General features: G+C 33.3%; 1 protein-coding gene across 10 annotated transcripts in view; it reads left to right on the forward strand.

The window, feature by feature from the left end:
- Positions 1-21697, forward strand: part of CCDC59 (coiled-coil domain containing 59) — a 148959-nt gene that overhangs the window by 8803 nt on the left and 118459 nt on the right. For 9 of the 10 annotated variants that reach the window (XM_074402481.1, XM_074402482.1, XM_074402484.1 and 6 more), the window contains exon 5: positions 910-1017. In XM_074402481.1, the coding sequence (XP_074258582.1) occupies positions 910-961 (52 nt within the window). In that variant the 3' untranslated portion in view covers positions 962-1017. Of the gene's footprint in view, positions 1-909; positions 20397-21697 lie in introns of those variants that run through there. The other variant, XM_074402479.1, reaches the window with a different exon arrangement.

Genomic DNA, 21697 nt, shown 5'->3' on the forward strand with positions numbered 1-21697 from the left:
ATTTTGTTTGAAGTAGGCTTTTAGTTGCAGTTTTGGCAAGAAGCTTTAAGACTTAAGGCATATGGGATTTTGACCTAAAAGTTTAGGGTATCTTTGTTCAGAGAAATTGGTAATTTCTATAGAGACAGTGTAATACAGGGCTTTAAGCACATCTGTAGGTCTCAATGAAGCAGAATTTGAGTCGGGGGAATGGGGACACACTGGCTTCAGCAAAGACAGAATGTGGAAGTGGGGCTCACTCAAACACTGGCCTCATGAGTGTCCTCACCAGATGCCAGCCCAAGGTGAGGCTTAGCAGGCTACTCTAGTGGTGCTGGCATCAACAAAGGCACTGGCATGTGCAGATGGTCTCATGCAGGCTGCTGCAGCTTGACCTTGGCCTACATTAAATATGCATGTATGAGCAGCAGGGGCCTCATCAGATGCTGCTAAGACACCAGAAAACAATTTTATTCAAGGCAATGATTTAATGATAGAAAAAGGAATATTCATAGCTATGCTAGATAATGACTATCAGTATTTGCTACTTTTAAACTTAAAGGTAGATGTGCCTTGGATGCAGGATAAAGTTCTAGAAAAGCTCAAGGTTTAAATTGTTCTGAGAGTCATTGAAATGCAGTGTAAAAATTTTTTTGATGATGAAGAGATTTGAAAATACTGGGGAAAGGTCAGGTCTCCTTTGATTTGGTGATTGGGACTGCACCACTGCAAATTCTGTACTTTGTAAGATAGCATCAGTGTTTCAAATGACACTTTCTGAAAGACAAAATACAGTGTGCCATGCTAAATGCATGGTGAAAAGTTTAACTTCTTGATGACAAATTTCTTCCACCTTAGTTTAAGTGTGCAGCCCATGTGACTGGCATTTTGATGAGGCTAAAGCGATTGCTGGTTATCCTTCCTCTACAGATTCATGAGTTCCTACTATAAAGTTTCTGCTACATGTTGTCTTTGGCAGTAAATACTACTGAGTTCTGGGAGCCTAATTTTGTACAGGATAACTGCCTTTTAAATTTGGTGAGTATAAGGCAAGTATTGTTCTTATCTTAGGTGTTTTATTAAACTTCCAGACCTTTTGTAAGCTGAGGCATACCATAGAGTTGTTGAATTTAACTTTTGAGGTGCTGAATGAATGTGTTGTATCCATATCCGTAAAAGACACCCAGGCAGCAGCTACTGAAGGAATGCTCAGAGGCATTAAGAACATTTGTGCCTGTGAGTGAATACAATAGGAAACTGGGAAGGACTTAATTTTATTAAACTTTTACCTGATTACAGTGAGAGAATTTGATTATTTTTGTCTTTGTACATTAACTTGAAAGGTAACAATATATAGACTTAATTTTCTCACTAGGAGTTTGATAAGAGGAAAGATTTATACTGGAAGGTGGGACGTCTGCATTTTACTTGCATCTTAACATTGGGTGCTCTTTATGTATCTGGATAATTCCCATTGAGAACACTTGATTGAATTGCCCATGGAGCTGCTAGAGAGCCCTGTGGTGGAAATGCTACTTACTGGCTTGATGACCCTGGGTTTTACAGAAAGATTTATTGAGGTGTAATTGACTGAACATACATAAAATGTTCAATTTGGTGACTTTTGACGCATGTATATACTCATGAATCCATCACAGCAATCACCCACCTATCACCATCACTTCCTAACATTTCCTCATGGCCTGTTGTAATCAATCCCATGGAAGCCACTAATCTGCTCTCTGTCATTAATATGCATTTTCAAAAATTTAATTAGCATCATATGCTGTAAACTATTTTTTGTCTGGCTTCTTTTAGTTAGCGTAATTATTTGGAGATTCATCCATGTTGTTGGATTTATCAAAAGTTTGCTCCTTTGTATTGCTGAGTGTTCTACTGCATGACTATTGTATGGATATATACAATTTGCATATGCATTCACCTGCTGACAGGCATTCAGGTTGTTTCTTTTGAAACCGAGTCTCTGTTGCCCAGGCTGGAGTGCAGTGGTGCAATCTCAGCTCACTGCAACGTTTGCCGCCAAGGTTCAAGTGATTCTCCTTCCTCAGCCTCTCAAGAGGCTGGGATTACAGATGCACACCACCACATCTAACTAATCTTTGTATTTTTAGTGGAGACAGGGTTTTGCCATATTGGCCAGGCTGGTTTCGAACTTCTGACCTCAAGTGATTGACCCATCTTAGCCTCCCAGAGTGCTGAAATTACAGGTGTGAGCCACCATGCCTGACCTGGCTCTTAAAAATAAAGCTGCTATGAACATTTGTGTATGTCTTGTATGGGCATATACTTTAATTTTTCTTAGGCAACTACCTAGGAGTAGAATGACTGAGACACATGGTAGTTAGATAGTTAACTTTTTGGGAAATAGGACATCTGTAAAATGATTGTGTAGTGGAAAAGGAGCTTCCTGGGAGAAAGAAGCCTGTGAAGTCAAATTAGGGGTATAACACTGACGCTCCTCTGAGGACCTCAGTAATACCCCATTGTCTGCTCTGTGTTTTATCCATCCAAGGTTTGGCCTTCCAATTCCTAGGGGATATGCATGCTGTACTTTCTACCTTAAATTTCACTACTTTATCTCAGTTTGTTCTTCAGAGAACCAATAAAATAACTGGAGAGGGTGTTTCCAGCAAACACTGATAGGCTATTTTACCAGACTTCTAACTTTTCACAATTTCAGTTGTGTGCCTCTGTGCCAACTAACTTATTAAGACTTACTCTGTAATGGCATTATGAAATTAAAGTACACCAGAAGGCAGCACATTGGAACAACTCAAATTACAGCATTTACTTTGCATCTACTGGACTCTCCTTGTACACTGTTAAATCAGACTACTTCTAGTCTTCAGGCTAAAGATTGTACTGATGAGAGGAATATTTACAATTGACCTACTAAGGTTCAGATAAATCCTTATAATCCCCCATATTTATGCAAACCTGAATAAATCACAGGAATAAAATCTATGATTGTGTCCTTATAAGAATAATGACAGCCATATCTCAGTCCTTGCATTCCTCCTATATAGCCAGTTAAGAAGCCTGTCGGGAAAGGATATACATTTATTCAAGAACTCAGGGTAAGCAATAAAGTTATGATTTCTAGATTCCTGGTAGTTTCTAATATGACTCTGTCTTTGCCATCCAACTGCTGAAGAAGTAAATGTTTCATAGTGGTAGATGTATGTGCAGCATGTTTTAGTAGACATGTGGATAAAAACAGCTAATGTTTGTTCACTATTTTTGTGGGAAAATTAACAGTGTATGTGGAGAGTTATGCCATAGCTGCTCCACATCTCCTCATCCCCTGCATCCCTGGTTTTGCCTTCCAAAGTTTCAGTTACATGTAGTCAACTGTGATCCAAAAATACTAAATGGAGAATTCCAGAAATAGAAAATTCGTAAGTTTTAAATTGTATGTTGTGAGTAGCATGATGAAATCTTGTACCATCTCATTCTGTCCTCCCTGAAATGTGAATCATATCCAGCATATCCCAGCAGTGTATGCTGTCTTAGTCACTTAGTTGCCTTCTGCGTTATCAGATCAAGAAAATATAATATGTGTATAGAGTTTGGTACTATCCATGGCTTCATGCATCCTCTAGGTGTTTTGAAACCTATCCCCCACTGGTAAGAGGGGACTACTATACTACATATTGGATTTATGGACTCCTTATCACTTTTTTTTCAATCTAAACAAAATGACTTTTCTTTGAGGGTCCATTCCCATTCAATATGTGGATAATTTTTTTCAGTGTCCTCTTGATCTAAGTACTTCACAGAGACTCCATATTTCTTTTCAAGATTAACTGAAAAGAGGCATAAGGAATCTAGAGAAAAGTCATCATTTTGCCAAGAAACTGAAAACATTAGTTGAGTCATCATCTGTCAGTACATGGGTATTTTCTTTCCTACACTAGAACTAAGAAAATTCCATTTTACTAAAGCTCTAAATTAAAAGACAATGAAAAGACTTTTAGGGTTGACTGGTTGTTGCAAGCAATAAATACCTTTTTTTTTTTTTTTTAAGTTGCTTAGTCCTCTCATGAACTTACTAAGACAATTCCTGAGCCTTTCCCTTGTGACATAAAAGTAGAAAAAGCTGTCTCATCTTTGAATTCTTCTCTTTAACAATGTCCTAATTTAGGTATCCTAATCCTCTAAAAACTTCTCTCTTTTGTTCAAGAAAGACAAGATGATGCATTGCTAGTTTTAACTCAAGAGAAGCCTCTTTACTGTCTCTCTTAGCATATCCATTGGTTTGGTAACTAAGACCTAACCCAATTTTCATGTTTGCAGAAGGTGACAGCAGCTGCCAAACCTGCGAAAGCTTCTGCCAATGTGGCATTTGCTTTCCACTAACTCTGTGGTTTGCATGTACTGGGCAATCACTGTTACTTCCACACCACACTCAACATTTCTCTATCAACAACTTTTACATTTATTAATCCCTTCTATTATTTTCTTTGTGTGTCACTATTTACCATTGTTCAAATTGTACTCTTATAACTTGAATTCTTCTTCAAGATGAAGGGAAAACAGAACTATAGCAATAACTCGGGAGTTAAGCATACCCAGCTCAGACCTTATAAACACCTTTTTAGTTAATTCTGATTTAATATAGTTTATAGATGGTTTTTTAGTTTAAAAAATGACAATGGCATCTCCTTCTTTCTGTATCCACTGAAAATGCAGCCATTAAAGCTCATTACATTGTATTCTGTCTTCCCAGGTAGCAGAATTAATAGCTGTCACTAAAGCTTGTATTGTGGCAAAAGATAAAAGAGAATAGATGTGCTTTTAAGAATTTTTCATTATGTTGAAATGTTATGAAAACTGGAAGGATTTATGACCTCTTCAGATATTTTGAATACCAGTGGAAAAATATTAGTGACTTATTGGAAGTGATTAAATAAGTCAAGGAGATCATGGTTATTAAGATAGAAGTGCATATGCAGATCAAAATCTGAGGGCAATGCCCTTGTAAGGTTACATGCCAAAAGAGCTGCTTTTCACATCCCAGCTAAAAGGTAAGCTTTACAATGGACATTTATCTCCACCAAACTTTCAGAAGAAGAAATGTCTCAATTTTGACTGGCTATAGTTAACTTACAATGATTAGTTCAACCTTCTGAAAGGAAAAGTTGGCCATCACAGGGATCCTCTTTCCATAGAAATAGATTTTGGCTATTTGGGGATTTAGTGCCCTATACATCACAATCCCATCAATGAAACCAGGTCAAATTATTCTATTATTGTTCACATGATAGAATTTTTAAAAACCTACCTTTTTTATGAAATAGTAATGGTAGATAACAAGCATACCCCAGGTACCTTTGTTAAGATGAGGCGCGGTTCAGTTCCTCTACTCAAGACTCTTTTGAGGATTTACAAATGGGCTTTATATAACTGCGCAAATATTTAGGCTATGTACACACATTAGTTATTGTTGGTAAAAAATTTCTGGCTGGATAGTTGCTTTTCCTTGCCAGAGAGCTAACACTGTCACAGTTGTTAAAATATTATTAAATCATACGTTCCCAAAGGGAAACACTCATTTCGTGAAAATAAGCATAAAGAAACTCTGTTAGATCTTTCCACTAACCCAGAAAATTCACTTTTAGCATTACCCTAGTCTTAAAGAGAAGTAGAAAGAGTAAATGACATACTAAAGATGACACTGTCCAAATTTTCATAAACAATTTTCCCTGGTATATATTTTGCCACTATCGTTAATAATCATGCAGTCCTCTCCTCAGGGCTCACACAGACTTTCTATAAGATCATTACAAGGTGTCTTGTAATGACCTTATATAAAAAGATTATTATAAGACACTTTCTATAAGATCATTATGAGACAGCCATTTAGCCTTCCTTATGTCAATCTTGCAGATTGATGGGATCTGTTAGAAATGGCAAGGAAATATTTCATCCATCAAAAATAGTTCATCACTGGCCAGGTGGGTTGGTTAGTTCAAGGAAAATTTTAACTTCTTGTGTTTCTAGCAATACAATGTCGACATATAGGTTTCAGAAAATCACTATCTCAATGAAACAACTCAATGGCTGAACCTCTGATATATGGTGTCATTTAAATGATGATATATCCCAGAGTTGACTGAATTACTTGTCAAATCTTTTCCTCTGGGATAGAGGAAAAAGTACAAGAAGGAACTGATGAACTTTGACCCGTTGGAAACATCACCTACAAAGCAGAGTCAGCCAAATGCTATAATCCCAAGTTAGGGAACTCCCTCAGCAGAGGAGCTTAAATGCTCTAATATACCACACAAACAATCCAACCAGTTCGGTATTTACTTAATCCACAGACTCAGACATAGCCATCACCAGAATATCGCTGAGAAACTTTATTTTCCTAATACAGAACAGAGATGGTTCAGGATCTTGGGGATATAGAGGATCTATCTACTCTATTTCTCCTCCAAGTTTCTTTTGTGGGAGCCTCCAATATTATACATACATATATGTATATATAACACACCACATAAAATATATGTTTAATGTAATATATATAAAATTTTACAACAGGAATAGAAAAACTAGTAGCAGAACCTTGCTTAAGTTAAAAAGTGTTGAGTTTGTTAGATTTACATCTGAGTAGGCCTCAGATTATCTGTTCACAGTAATGGAGAAAGTCAAGTGCCTCTTTAATACCATTCATTCCCTCTTGCCATCCGTAGGAAAAAATCTTTTGGAAATTCTACTTGAGTCACCACGGCTATATATTTTGAAGGTTATTTTTTACGCTTTTAAATGTAGATTAAAAAGTGAATTTATTTTAAAAACATTGGCATTTTTACGTGACTAGCATTTTATGCTTGCATGTTGAATATGGTATTTTGGATTTCTTTTGTTGTCTTCTATGTACAATTTGGCACTAATGTATCATCTTAAGTTATAAACATTCACAATAACTGTTTTTCTCTAGTAAAATGTGATAAACTACTGGTAAATTCATTCATTAGATTCTTACTCCCAAACTGCATTTCAAGGCAAATTTATTTTTGGTATGTTTTATTAATGGAGTAAGAAAAAAAATCAAACTTTTGAATCAGAGAAGAGAAACAGAATTTACAATAACCCATGGCTAGCTCCTTAAAATTTTTGAGACGTATTCTGCAATATGAATAATTATGATCTATAATTGGACATTCTTTAAAGAGTGTATGCTCTACCATCAATTCTAAAGTCTTATCTGCACTCTTCAATTTTATAGGGATGTTTTTACAATAGTAGCCTAAAAAGTGGACCACTCACACGAGTCATGCCCACAACCCTTTGTTTACAAAGAAATTTAAGCAGTAATGACATATGTACTGTTCTAGGACATTAGAAACCACTAATCTAATATGAAAAGTGAGAACTGTTCTTTGCTGTTGGTTGAAATAGCTTATCAGTATGCAGTATTCTGCTGTTCCAATAATTACTAAAATTGAGATACATCATTAATGATTTATGTAGAGTGTGAAGGAACAAATATGTTTTAATTATTAACTTACCTATTTACAGTTTGGCTAAGCTTGGAATCTATGTTTAGAGTTATGATTACAAAATTATTATTCAGTTGTCATTTTAAAAAAGCTATTAAAGACTTTTTGAGAACCAGCTTAAATGTTTTATATTGGAACACACTGCAGAAATGACAAATCTCAGTTTGGCTTCTGACACTGAAACTGGGACATAGAGCTTCAAGATTAGGCTCTGAAGTAATAATAAATACTACTCTAAGGCCTTCCTAAAAATGGCTCAAATAACTAAACTCATGTATATTTCTTTCATTTAGAATTGGAAATTCCAATTCAAATTTCCAATTCTAAATGAAGGAAATATACATGAGTTTAGTTTCCAAATTACAAATGGAAAGAGATGAAGTAAAATACTTCTTAGTTATTTATTCAAGGTCACATAATAATCTGCTTTCTGAGCTAGAAACAAACTGTTTCCTAACACCCATCCAAAGCTGCTATATAGATATCTCTAGAAATTCCATCTGTGAAATTTCAACCAAGACAGATATCATTAAGTAGTTTGAAGGCTTTGCTTGTTCTGTAATTCTACGTTTCAGACTGATTATTATACAGTAATTCACAGTGGGGTTTTTGGACAGTAAAAACTGGCACAGCACTTGGCACCCTGTTGGCTCAACCCTGACACACATACACATTGAAATTAATTAATGTCCCAGCTTCAACCAACTCATTTGGCCTGGCCAGTGTGATCTTCTCAAGATAAATGACTTTTTTTTTTTTTAAAGCTAGCAACATTGGGAGTAGTAAACATCTACGTGTGTGTGTGTGTGTGTGTGTGTGTGTGTGTGTGTGTGTATGTGTGTGTTTTGAGACACAGCCTTGCTCTGTTGTCAGGCTGGAGTGCAATGGCGCATTCTCGGCTTACTACAACCTCCGCCTTCTGGGTTCAAGTGATTCTCCTGCCTCAGCCTCCCGAGTAGCTGGGACTACCGGCACGTGCCACCACACCTGGCTAATTTTTTGTATTTTTCTTAGTAGAGATGGGGTTTCACTGTGTTAGCCAGGATAATCTTGATCTCCTGACCTAGTGATCCACCCGCCTCTGCCTCCCAAGTGCTGGGACTACCACCTAGCCTGGTCTGTTATTTTTTATTTTTATTTTTATTTACTTTTTAAAACTTTTAGGTTCAGGGGTACATGTGCAGGTTTCTTATGTAGCTAAATTGTGAGTCATGGGGGTTTGGTATATAGATTATTTTGTCAGCTAGTTAGTAAGCATAGTATCCTTTTCCTTCTTAAAATGACATTCATCTACAGGTGTGTATCTAGCATTCCATTTCTGAGATTTTGTAGTAAAGGAAAAAGGAAGGCAGATAGAAGAAGCATTTAAAATCATACTAAATGTATACATGGAAATGGATCACATTTCAACTGCTTACTAGCAGTGCAATTTTGCAAAATCATTTTCCTTCTCTATGCCCCAGTTTACCCTTCTGTAAAATGAGCATGATATAGATTCATAACTTTTTTTCCCTTAAAACTCTGGGATCTAGGGTGTTTCAAAATTCTGGATATTTAGGATTTAAAAAATAGTTCAGTGGATAGCATACATTTATATAACAGTCACAGCAGAGTCTCAGGCATATTAAAATTACTTCAGCAAAATAAATTTTCAAACTGAGACATAATTCAAGAATATAAATAGCTTCATATCAATTCAAGTCAGATTTCTACCTGTGTGAGAGTAAATGAAACAAAGTTTTCAGAGATTTTTGGCTTTCAAAATAATGGGTAAGAAACTGTAGACCTGAAGTGATATATACATGATAAGATAACAAGTGGTTAAATACAGTGTTTCATGCAACGCACTTAGAACAGCACTGGCACATGGTAAATGCTCATATATGTCAGCTATTATTATTTTAACTCTAATATACATCTATTTTGTATTGTTTGCAATGAAGTACAGTTAGTTAGCAACAGTTTTCCACCTAATGCGTCATGGATAGATTGGGCAGGTTCACTGATAACATTTGTGTTGTAAGGAAAAGATTAAAGACCAAAAATAATAACTGCTTTAGAAAAAAGCCGATATGTGTCAACATGAAGCACCTGTAATTGCACTTTTTTTCTCTGTAATATTTTAGATCTTAATTACATTATATTTCGTATCAATAATCTTTTCCTCATACCCCAGGGAGGCAGTAGTAATAATCTTTAATAACATTTTTATATTATCATGCAAGGTTGTCATTGTCACAGGGTATAAACTTGTTCAATCAATAATGGCAATTATAACCATTGAAGGAGAATACAAAAATTCTCAAATGATGCTTAAGAGTGCTGGATGCCTTACAAATAATATCTGACAATATTTTAATTACTCTTGTCTCCTTATTCTTGCAAACTTTTTACTTAATGTTACTTAAAACATAGTATTTGGCTGGGCATGGTGGCTCACGCCTATAATCCCAGCACTTTGGGAAGGGGAGGAGGGTTGATCGCTTGAGCCCAGGAGTTTGAGACCAGCCTGGGCAACAAAACTCAGATCCTACCTCTGCAATCAATCAATCAATCAACCAATTAGCCAGGTTTGGTGGCATGTGCCCGTGGTCCCACCTACATGGGAGATGAGGCAGGAGAATCACTTGAGCCCAGGATTTCAAGGCTGCAGTGAGTCATGTTAATGCCAGTCCACTCTAGCAAGGGGGACAGAGCAAGACCATGTCTCAAAATAATGAAAATAATAATAAATATTTAAGTATATGATACAAATTAAACTTGTAGTCTTCTCAATTTAATTGCAGATACTTCTTTAAGTAGACTAATGTAGGCATCACTAAAAGGGTAATAATGTTTTTCACTGGAAGAGTCCATTTTCAAAAGTAGATTTCTAAACATATTTTCATATTAATATAAGCTAAGAGCTTGGACATTCTGGACTTTGGAAGTACTTTGCTGAATGTTAAGCACATTATTTTCCCTCTCATAACACAATTACCAAGTATTTCCACATGAGAGATAGGTAGGCATTTTGAGGCCAAGTAATGGCAAATTAGTAATTGGTGATCATGAAAGAAATTAATGTTAGAGGAACTTGTAGATATTGAGACACCATTAATCTGGTACTATACATATTGAGAGAGTAAATTACTATTTTTATTGTTATTCATATAAGTACTTGCACTGAGTAACAGATTTATGAATATTATCTCATTTAATCTCCCTGTGAACCCTATGATTTCATTTAATCCTATCATTGGTTGAATAATAATATGAAAATTATAAAATAGTAATATTAAAATTATCCAATACTGCATTGTCTCATTTAATCTTCCCAACAATTCTTCAATAGATACTATTATTGCTGTCATTTCTCAGTTGAGAAAATGATCATGCTTTGTATCCCTTAATTATATTATATAAATTAACTTATGTGCAATCCAGGATCCACATGCTTCATGCATAGAATATTATGCATCCAAATTAAATTACTCAGTATTTGTTTTTTGTGTACAGAATTTTCCAACTTAGTACCCTACTTGATTCAAGCATTTTGTTTCCAAATAGGAATGATATTCATTATCCATTAATAAAAGTTGTTTTAAGCCAGTAATTCATTTCACAGTTGCAAAAGTGAAAACAAGATATTCAGAACATACAAAACTGGTATATGTTTCCAAAGAAACTATAACTAAAAAAACAGCTATACATACTTGACTTGTTTTCTGGTATCAAAGTTATATGCAAAATGATTCTCTCAGTTATCTGATGACCAAGAAATTTTTATACAGTATTAATTCTGCTAATGAATAAACTGAATAGCAGAATAATTTTAGGATGCATATGCATATAAATATTATATCTGGAAAAATATAAATGTTAGTGTCATAGATAGAAATGGAGATTTTTTAAAGGAAAAATGATTTAGAATTACGAATGATTAGTGCATGCATATACATCTTCCCAATAGTACAGTGTTTCTTATACTTCTTACTATATTAAAAACATCTTTTTACATCTTCAACTATTCTAAATCAGCATTCTAATGATTCATAGTTGAATAATATTTTATATAATTTTGTGCCATAATCTTATAATTAATTCAAAATTTCAACTTTTAAATTATGACTATCCCAAAATAAAAGACAATGTCATGAAATTTGTGTATATAAATCTTTAATATTCTTCTAATACGTTTTCCTTTCAATATTTCTGTTTTTTACTAAATAACTAAAGAAATTTATATCACATGTCATGTTCAACTAAGTATTTAGGAAGCTTTAGCATATTAACTATCGTCATAAATATATGTCAAGTATGTGTTCCAAAGTATTCCATTTTGACCGTTTTAAAAAACTTCCCTGGATAGCCCAAATCATCAATTTTACTGAAAAGGAAATGTAGAAAAATGGTATTGCAAAGTTCTGAAAGAGAGCAAGAGAAAAAAAATAATTATTTTTCCAATCCTTTATTTAGATTTATTTAAATATAAAAGTGCCTGATTATCAAAAAGTTACAACAATTTCCATGATTTTTAAGATAAAGCATATTTTATTTTCCTAATTAAGTTAAGCAAAATAGCTGCCATATTTCTTTTCAATATCTGATATATTGTAGTATGCTCCTAGAAATTTTTAGTTCTCTAGAGGGTTTTGTTTTATTCAGATCTTTCATGGAGGAAATATGCTTTCATAAAATAATTTTATTTTTTCATTTAAGGAGATGAGCATTAGATATTAACATTTTGAATTGTGTCCCTAAGCCTTAAAAAACAGAAAAAGGAAACCCATATTGGGGAACCCAAGAAGGTGGGTTTGAGAAACAGAGGTCATAGGGAGATTAGGGCCCTGGACTATGTATTGGTTAATTCTGCTTTTCCCCTTTTAGTGCACAGAAAGAACCATTAATATTGCAGTGATTAATTTCAGAATAGCAGAAAACTTGAGCTATTACTCTGACATTTAAAAAGGAATCCTTTTCTTGGAACACATGATATTTGTTCTTTCTATTAGATACATACTCTTTGAACCAAAGCTAGACAGTTATTAAAGCCTGTCTGGCCTGAAGAATTCTTTATGGGATTTAGAAAAGAAAGGCAAATTGATCTTTCTACCCAGATTTATTCTTATTTTACAAATGTCTTCTTCTGTACTGCTTTATAAAGACTCAAGAGTCCACGTCTATTTTTTTCTAGCAATTGAAGAGTGTTTAACATGGTGAAGGTGTGCCAAGTGTTCTGAGAGTTGTCTGTTCTATCCCATAGTGAAAATTGTTCTTCAGAAATAAGTATGTCTTACATTTTTGGATTAAGGTGAGCCAGAGAGATGTTGAGTGAAGAAAAACAGAATAAATAAATATAAGAGTGGGACATCATGTACATAGATATTACTTAGTTTTTCTTATAGAGGTCTCATAGAAGGTTACTTTATCATATTTTATTTTAAAAAATGAAAATAAAATTAATAAAATGATGCCTTCTAGATCTTTTTAGATGACCAAAAAGACTAAAAGCCATGAATTTAGCTTATACTTTATATGCAAGTAATGCAGCAACCCACACTTCATATTAATACATATTACTACAACACAGATTATGTAGGTAACATAACATAAGCAGAGAGAACTATAGAAATGCTTTGTCTTGACACTTACAGTCATTAAGTGATGCAGGAGCTGGGTACAGTGGCTTATGCTTATAATTCCAGCACTTTGGGAGGCCAAGACAGGAGGATCACTTGAGGCAAGGAGTTTTGAGACCAACCTGGGCAACATAGCGAGAAGCTCTCTCTACCAAAAAAAAAAAAAAAAGAAAGAAAAAAAAAGAAAAGAAAAATATCAATCAAATTAGCCAGGGGCAGTGGTGCACCCCTGTAGTCCAACTACTTGGGAGGCTGAGGTGAGAGGAGGATGTCTAGAGCCCAGGAGTTTGAGGCTGCAGCAAGCTGTGGCCACACCACTGTATTCCAGCTGTCTCCAAAAAAAAAAAAAAAAAAAAAAAAAAGGTGCAGTAGTTCAGGTAGAGAGACCTTTGGATATGTTGACTCTATTTATTTCATGTAATGTACTTTAACATTTATTCAGTGATATTCATCAAAATAAAGAATTCAGTAAGTTTATATGCTGCCTAAATTGTGTTAAACTTAATGATACCCAGGTTGTAACATAAATTAGGCTTTAATATAATATATTTTGGTCTCTAAAATGAGATGAGAATATATAATTTGTACTCTCTGTAGTCACAGCATGAGACTGCTTAAACTCTGAAGCTGGATGTTTCTTCTTTCCTTATTCTTTTTGTAGTGCTATAACTGAAAGTGCTACATATTAAAATATATGTCTTCGGTGCTGATATATTAATGCTTTTTCCAAAGCTGAGCATTTAATTGCAAAAACAAAAATATTACAGACATATAAAGCGTTGTGCTACCCCTATTTTTTTCTGTTGCTGTAATTTAAAGAAAAATAAACTTTTTATTATGATATAGAAGAATCTACACAACTTAGTTCCTTATTACAGAACTTCTATAGCTCTGGTGTATACAATGAATGTTATACTAAAATTCTCATGACTCAGTATACATTGAACCATGATGCCACACTGCACAGGGTCACTGTGTTTAGAAGATGTGTTAGATGTATATTTAGGAGGTGAAATGGATGGGATTTGGTATTTAATTAACTGAAGTGGGATGCAGTAGACAAGGGAGAATCTTGGGTTACTTCCCAATTTATTTTTTTGTCAGAAACAGTAAAATAAAGTTGTAGGCAGAGTCTACATGTATCTGGGGAGGTGGAGAGTAGGAACCTGGAAATGCTACCATATTCAGGATTCTGCACCATCCCTGTCATTTTCCTGTACCTTGTCTGTACCTGTGTAAATGGTTTCTTTATGAACCTCTTCTCTAGTTGATATGTATCATCTGTTTTCTGCCAGGAACCTGACAAATAACAATGATTGGTACAATAATTGTTATCAGAAGCAGCCCCAGGAAACAGAACTTCAAATTTGGGAAATAAATTGCTCATGTATTTCAGGAGTATTGGGAAGAAATGAGATATGGATAATTCATTATGTGTAGTTACAATACTATTACTCAACTGATTACAGCTTTTGTCATGGGATGAAATACATGAAGAGGCTGAGGCATTGGGATATCAAGTGATTATGAGACTTAGTTGCAATGGCTAACACAGTAATTATAAACTTTTTGGTGTCACCTGGCTTCTTCTGATAACACCAGAGAGTGTAGATGTAGAAATTGTGCTATTGAAAATTTAAAATAATTTGGTATGGATGAACACAAAGCCTTAAGACTAGATTTGAATGAGGCCCTTATTTCCTATGACCAGAGGGAATATGTAGAAGAGAACTAAATCCAAGATTTCATTGTGACAGTTGTAAAGTTTTAATTCGAATAAATTCTCAACACCTCTAGTTCTCTTATGCTGATAGTAAAGTACTGATGGAAAAGGGGTGCAGTTTTAAGCCACAAGACAGAGACATTTGAGCAGCATAGATAAGGCTGAACATTTACATGTTCTTCCCAGTCCCACCATCAATTTCGTCAAATAGAAGACAGGTAGTAAAAAAGGGAACAAATCTCTTCTGTATAAAAATCTTTGCATGAATAGACTTGCCTCACAAACTCATTCTTCTCACAGTGCACCTGTAGTTTCTTCCAGACTGAGAACGGATGAAAAGTAGTGCAAGAATTTCAGCACTTCACCAATCTGTATTGGCAAGACAATGTGTGTGGGAGTGGATTTTCAGGGATTATATATACCAAGGAAGATAAATTGTAAGGTGCAGTTGTGTTGAACTCATTGTCATGGATAGATTCACCCAGAATGTGGAATTTAATATTTTGACTAAAGTATGTAAAAAGACATTCATAACTTGATAAGTTTACTGATTAAAGTGTGGACTCATCAATAATCTATGTTTTAAAAAGTGGAAATCCTGAACTTTGCTGGCATTCTCTAAAGGATGAGGTCCAAATGCCCCCAAAGATAGAAATGTTTGAATTAATCTGCTCAGCTCCTTTTTACTTTACCTTAATGTGGAGCAAATGAGGATACTTCCTTCTCAAGGCACTAAAGAAATGTGTTATTATTGTGACAGATTGAATACAGATGCATATGTGGTGACCTGCACCTGTAGTCCCAGCTATCTGGGAGACTGGGGCAGGAGGACTGCTTAAACCTAGGAGTTTGAGAATGTAGCACACCATGATCATGTCTGTGGGTAGCTATTATACTCCAGTATACTCCTTGATCACATTACAAGACTCTATCTCTTAAATATATATATACTGTAACTATATATGATTATCATACAGTATCAAATGAACACCTATCAAAATTTATTCAACTCATTAGTGAGATAACTATCAAGAAGACTAAGCTGGTTTAAATAAACAGGAATTATATTCTCACTGAAGACATAATACTGATTGAGCTTGCCAGTGAGACATAAAACTTGTTAATATCCTATAAAGCAATAAAACCATAATTTCTGGGATATATTTTCTATTAAAAAATACCAGACAAAATGACACAAATTAACCTGTAAAATTAAAATCACATAGTTTGGGTTTTTAATCAATGGTAGATAATTCTTTAAACAATAGAATTATTTATTTATCTAGATAAAGGACTATTTCTAGAACTGATCAGTGTTTGAATTTGACATTAAAAGGATATGCTACTCTCCTTTTGCCTTATTTACAAACTTTGGATAATTTTTCTTAAGTGCCCCCTTATAATGATCATAAGTAATTTCTAAAGGTTGTTCCAAATCACAAAGTTGGCTGGTTTCATAATATTTTCACCTGATTATTTACATAGGTACATTGAGAAATATTAATTAATATAAGCCTCACAGAGCATACAGGTTTGAGCAAATTACGGTTAGAAAATTAACTTTGGTCTGAATATTTCAGAAGGAATATAGGATTAGACTTTTAAATTTCTCTTTTTTGCTCTTTTATTTTGAATATAGAAAACAAAAAATGAAAGTATTTTTATACAAGATTTATTGCAGTGTCTATAAATTTGAGTGAATTTTCTGTCTTTGCAATCACCCAAATATTCTTAGATTCCTAGCTAGGAAGTGACTTTTCTTACCACTTTCAAGACTAAGACTTTGTAAGTCATATAATAGGTGACAGTCCAGTTTGGTGTGAGGACGTTCTGGGTATTTGCTCCATATGTGAAGTGAAATACTTACTTTTTAATGGTGAGTTCTACAGAGGTATGATCAAGTATAATGCTATAATATGACCTGGATGATACTGTCAATTTGTCAAATGTGTCCTGGTTAAAAAAAAAGAATGGATTCTTATTGAACCTATGAAATAAATGCATTGCCATGAATAATGAGGCTTAGTACAGTCGTCTGTTTCTGAATTTGGAGAGGTCACTGAGAATAAGATATCATTTTTAAAAGTTTCATTTCAAATTGCAAAAGCATAGTCTACTGAATTAGGGGTTAGAGAAAAATTAGTCATAAAAGGAAAGATTTCCTGTTAGAAGGTTAACATCTTTCACCTTTTGAGGGTAATAAATGAAAAATAAAGAGGAATTATGATCAAGCCCATGACCTAAAATGTACAGAAAACTTACATCCTGAAACATATATATGAAAACCTAATTTAGCCATCTAATTTTATTTTTTAAGATGTTAAATTATAAAAATATTAATATCTATTTTAAGTAGTAAAAAAATTAAAAAGTGTATGTTTAAAAAGTTAAAAATCTTTCCCCACCCTCTCCATTCCTACCTCATTGATAGCTACTATAAAGGACCAAGTCCTTTCCTTCCACAACTTCTTTTATGCTCACCCAAACATGAAAAATCATGTACAAATGTCATATTGTTGTGATCGCTTTTCTTAATTAGTTATCATGGTTCATGTAAATGATTCATCATTAGCAATACAGATTTCTTTCTGATAAATATATATATAATGATATATTTTATTTAAACAATTGTATAATGTACTAAAATGTTTTCAAATATTTTATTTTTGATTAATATTAGAATGCTTCTGGGTTTTGCCATTACAAGCATATTACATTACATGTCACTAGAGGAATGCCCTTTGGTGTTGGTACTTTGTTTATATTGGAGAGACTCTCCAAGTGACATTACTTCAGTAAAAGTTGTGTGCCTCTGTGTGTGTGTGTCTTTGATTTATTGATATTGCCAAAATATTTTTTAAATGATTACAGCAGTTTGCACTGGATGTTATTATATTTTGAATGTTTACCAATTAGCCCAAGGCTTAAGTATCTCATTAATGACTTTCAATCCTCACCATGCATTTTACTTTTATTTTCCTTGACTATTAGTGAGGACAAGCAGGATTTTTCGTGTTTTTGACTATTTAGATTTCTTTTGTGAATTTCCTTAGCGTAAGTCTTTGCTTATTTTTCTATCGAGTTCCTTTTCTATTTCTCACCAATTTATAGAAGTTTTTGTGTATTAGGGAAGTTATGCCTTTATCTATCATATCTGTTGCGGTATTTGCCCCAATCATTTGCCTTTGATGTCATTTATGGTGTTTTTCTTTTATGAAAATATGCGAGTAGTTGAATATGACTATTTTTTCCTTCCTGTTTTGTTTAGAAAGAACTTTTCCATTTAAAGATAGGAAATTCTTCAAAATATTGTTGCAATGATTATATTGATTTATCATTTATATACAAACTTTTAAAATTCCATCTGGAATTTACTTTGGTTTAGAGTATGAAGTAGATGTATGTCTTTGTTTTATCTTAGAAATATGACCAATTATTTAAGAATGCATTGTTAATAAACTCCTAATTCCCAACTTGATTAAACTGTCATGCTTGTAACAATTCCTTAAATTCCTAACACATTCTTTTGGATGCTCTACATTTTACACTAATCTTTTTCTTTCTTTTATTTTTCCCCTGCCTGTGTCGAACTGTTTTTTTTTTTTTTTTTTTTTTCAATTCTTCAGTTTTAATTTTTGTGGGAACATAGGTGTATGTAGTAATGGGGTATATGACATATTTTGATATAAGCATACAGTGTATATAAACCCGGCACTTAAGGGCGGGGAGGTGGAAAGATTGCTTGAGGCTGGAGGTTCCAGGTCTCAAACTATTTTGATTACTGTGATTGTATATCATACCAATATCCTTTCAGTATCACTTTTTATGATACAAACTGTATTTTTTAGGGTTGAAAAATGATATGTATACTTTGATTTGAATTTTTATTATTATTGAAGTCATACAATATATAAAGTGTTTCTGTTTTTCTATGCTAGATTATTTTACAAATATGTGAATGACTTTTTAAAGTTAAACTACCCTTATAAAGCCAGCAGAGGGAGTTCAAGGCACTGTTTTACTAGTGAGGAATTAGAAATTGTTTAAGAATATACTCTTTTACTGATTTATGGAATAAATTTAAGAATTCAAAATATTCACTTAAATATCTTGATTGGTCAGAGTTTACATGTACATAATCAAAATGTGCCTTTATATTTATAGCTCTCCAAAAGTCAAATAATTTAGAAATGAATCTAAATTTCCTTTTGAAGGTGGGAAATTTTTGGCTTAAATTTAGTTTATATACACAATTCAGATAACATAAAATTGAAATGATTTAAGGAGTATATATAATGTGATTTTTACTTATCTTTAGTGATCAAAGTCAGAAAACATTTTTAAAAAGATTGTAAAATACTTAATAAATATACATGTTTCCTCTCATTTAATCACATGAGCATAGTTTTCAAATGTAAGAATATACATAGAAACAGAGGAAAATCTTGAATGAATAACACCTCTAAAATATTTTTAAGTGCTTTTTCCCTTCAAGTGTAGGAAATTAGAAAATAATGAAAACATGATCAGCTAAAAGGGGATTGACTATTTAGCAGGAACTTATAAATAAGCTAATCTTGAGTATGTTATTCCAGTGGAAGTTTTTGTTTCCAGCCTGCTGCTCTTTGCTATTTATAAATATTAGAATGGTGGAGACTGCTAGGAAGCAGAAAATGCTTCACTGAACATTTCAGTGACAGTAATTCAATCAAGCAAAGGTTACAAAAGCCCTGTGGGCCACTTGTTATGTGATAGCAGAGGTAGACCTGATTTTGTTGTATCAGATATTCTTTAAGTCAGGAAGCTTAGTGTTAAATTTAATGCTCTATCAGAGTAACTCTATTATTCTGAGTTTGAGATATCCATTTCATTTTTGTTCTAGATTTTGTTCTGTTTTTGATATGTGTTATTCGTTGTGTGTGTATGTGTGTACAGGCATACCTCATTTTATTGCCCTTCGCTTTATTGTACTTCTGCTGTGGGTAGAATGCTATCAAACAGCATTGCATGCTACAGACTACAGAGAAATCTTTTCTGAAGAGAAAAATTGGTTGGTGAGGCAAACTTCATTGCTATTGTCTTATTTTGGGAAATTGCCACAACCATCCCAATTAACAACCACCACCCTGATTAGCCAGCAGCCATCAACATCAAGGCAGGACTCTCCACTGACAAAAAGATTATGACTTCCTGAAGGCTCAGATAATCACTAGCATTTCTTTTTAGCAATAGAGTATTTTTAAATTAAGATATATACATTGGGTTTTTTGTTTTTAGACATAATGCTTTGCACAGTTAATAGACTACAACATAGTGTAAACATAATTTTTATATGCACTGGGAAACCAAAAGATTCATGTGACTCACTTTGTTACCATATATACTGGTATATATTTACTACCATATATATGTGGTGATCTGGCACTGAACATACAGTATCTCTGAAAGAAGTCTAATTAGATCTGTTTAAATATTTAAGTATATAATATTGTGATATGCAATTTATTTTATGAAGGACAATGTATTGTAGATAAAATTGAATATTTAAAGGTACAATAATGTGTTGTTTAAAATTTATTTTAAAACTAAGATTTCTCAAATATGTGCTGTACATAGTATGGCCATAATTAAATTTTGAAAAATATTCAGAATGATGTATTTAAACTCTTATCATTATTGAATTTTCCATGCTTTCATTTTAAATATTTTACATAAAATGAGCATTTGAGTTTTGAATTTTGCTAGGAAATACAAATATAATGCCTTTAAATTCCTAGTCATACTTCACAAAAAGTTGTTGTATTCTTGTAAAATACACTCATTTTAAAACAGACTTAGAAAACAATTGGAAATAATATATTTGATTATCCATCTTTACTTGGAGATAAGAAATAATAAAGTATTACTTTAAAGTGTCATAAAGCAAATTTAGTATATAATCTTAAAAATATTTCTGTGTATTAAAGTAAATATAAGCAGTTAAAAGGCAAGCTTCAAACTGGGAAAAGACATGTATACAGTATTTTAGAGACCATAGCTCACAGAATAAACTTTCCTTATTCACAAAATTTCCCAATTCAATATTTTTTAAGAGCATGCATTTCCAAGTATATGTATTTCTTAAAAGAAAAAAAATAAAAATGATTACTAGATACATGAAAATGATACATTCTCACCAGAATAAGCAAATTTGAACATGAAGTTTTTCATTTATGTTTTTTGCCTTTCAATTTATTTGGCTAATAGAAACAATGATAATATACAGCATTGAAATTTGGGGACACAGTAACTCAAGTGCATTTTCAGAGTGTCTAATTTGAAGCAATCTTCCAGGAAATTTCTTGACGTTTATCAAGAGGTTAAAAAATATCCACACACTTGGACCTGATAATTACATTTCTGAGAATTTATCCCAAAAATATACTCTTTGGCATTTTACATGGACTCTCCCTTTTTCCTGGAAGCTCTTCTTCAGATAGCTACATGGCCAACTCCCCACTGTCTTCTCATCTGTCGTTACTCATATGTCAACTATTCGATAAGGTCTTCCCTAACTAATCTGTTTAAAATGCAAATCCAATACTTTCAACTCAAACTCCCTTATTCTGCTTTTTTTTTTTTTTTATTCCATAGCACAGTACATCTTCCAATATACTTATAATTTGTGTACTTACCATGTGTGTTGATTATAATGTCTTCCCTCATTGAATTTAGGCTCAACAAAGAGTGAAACCCTTGCCTTGTTCCATGATATCTCATTTCCCCAATTTTTTGGAACAGTATCCAGCATGTAATAGGTGTTTATAGTGAATATTTGTTGAATGAATGAATATCATTTATGATAG

The sequence above is a fragment of the Saimiri boliviensis genome, chromosome 7 (assembly GCF_048565385.1).
Source record: "Saimiri boliviensis isolate mSaiBol1 chromosome 7, mSaiBol1.pri, whole genome shotgun sequence".
NCBI lineage: Eukaryota > Metazoa > Chordata > Mammalia > Primates > Cebidae > Saimiri > Saimiri boliviensis.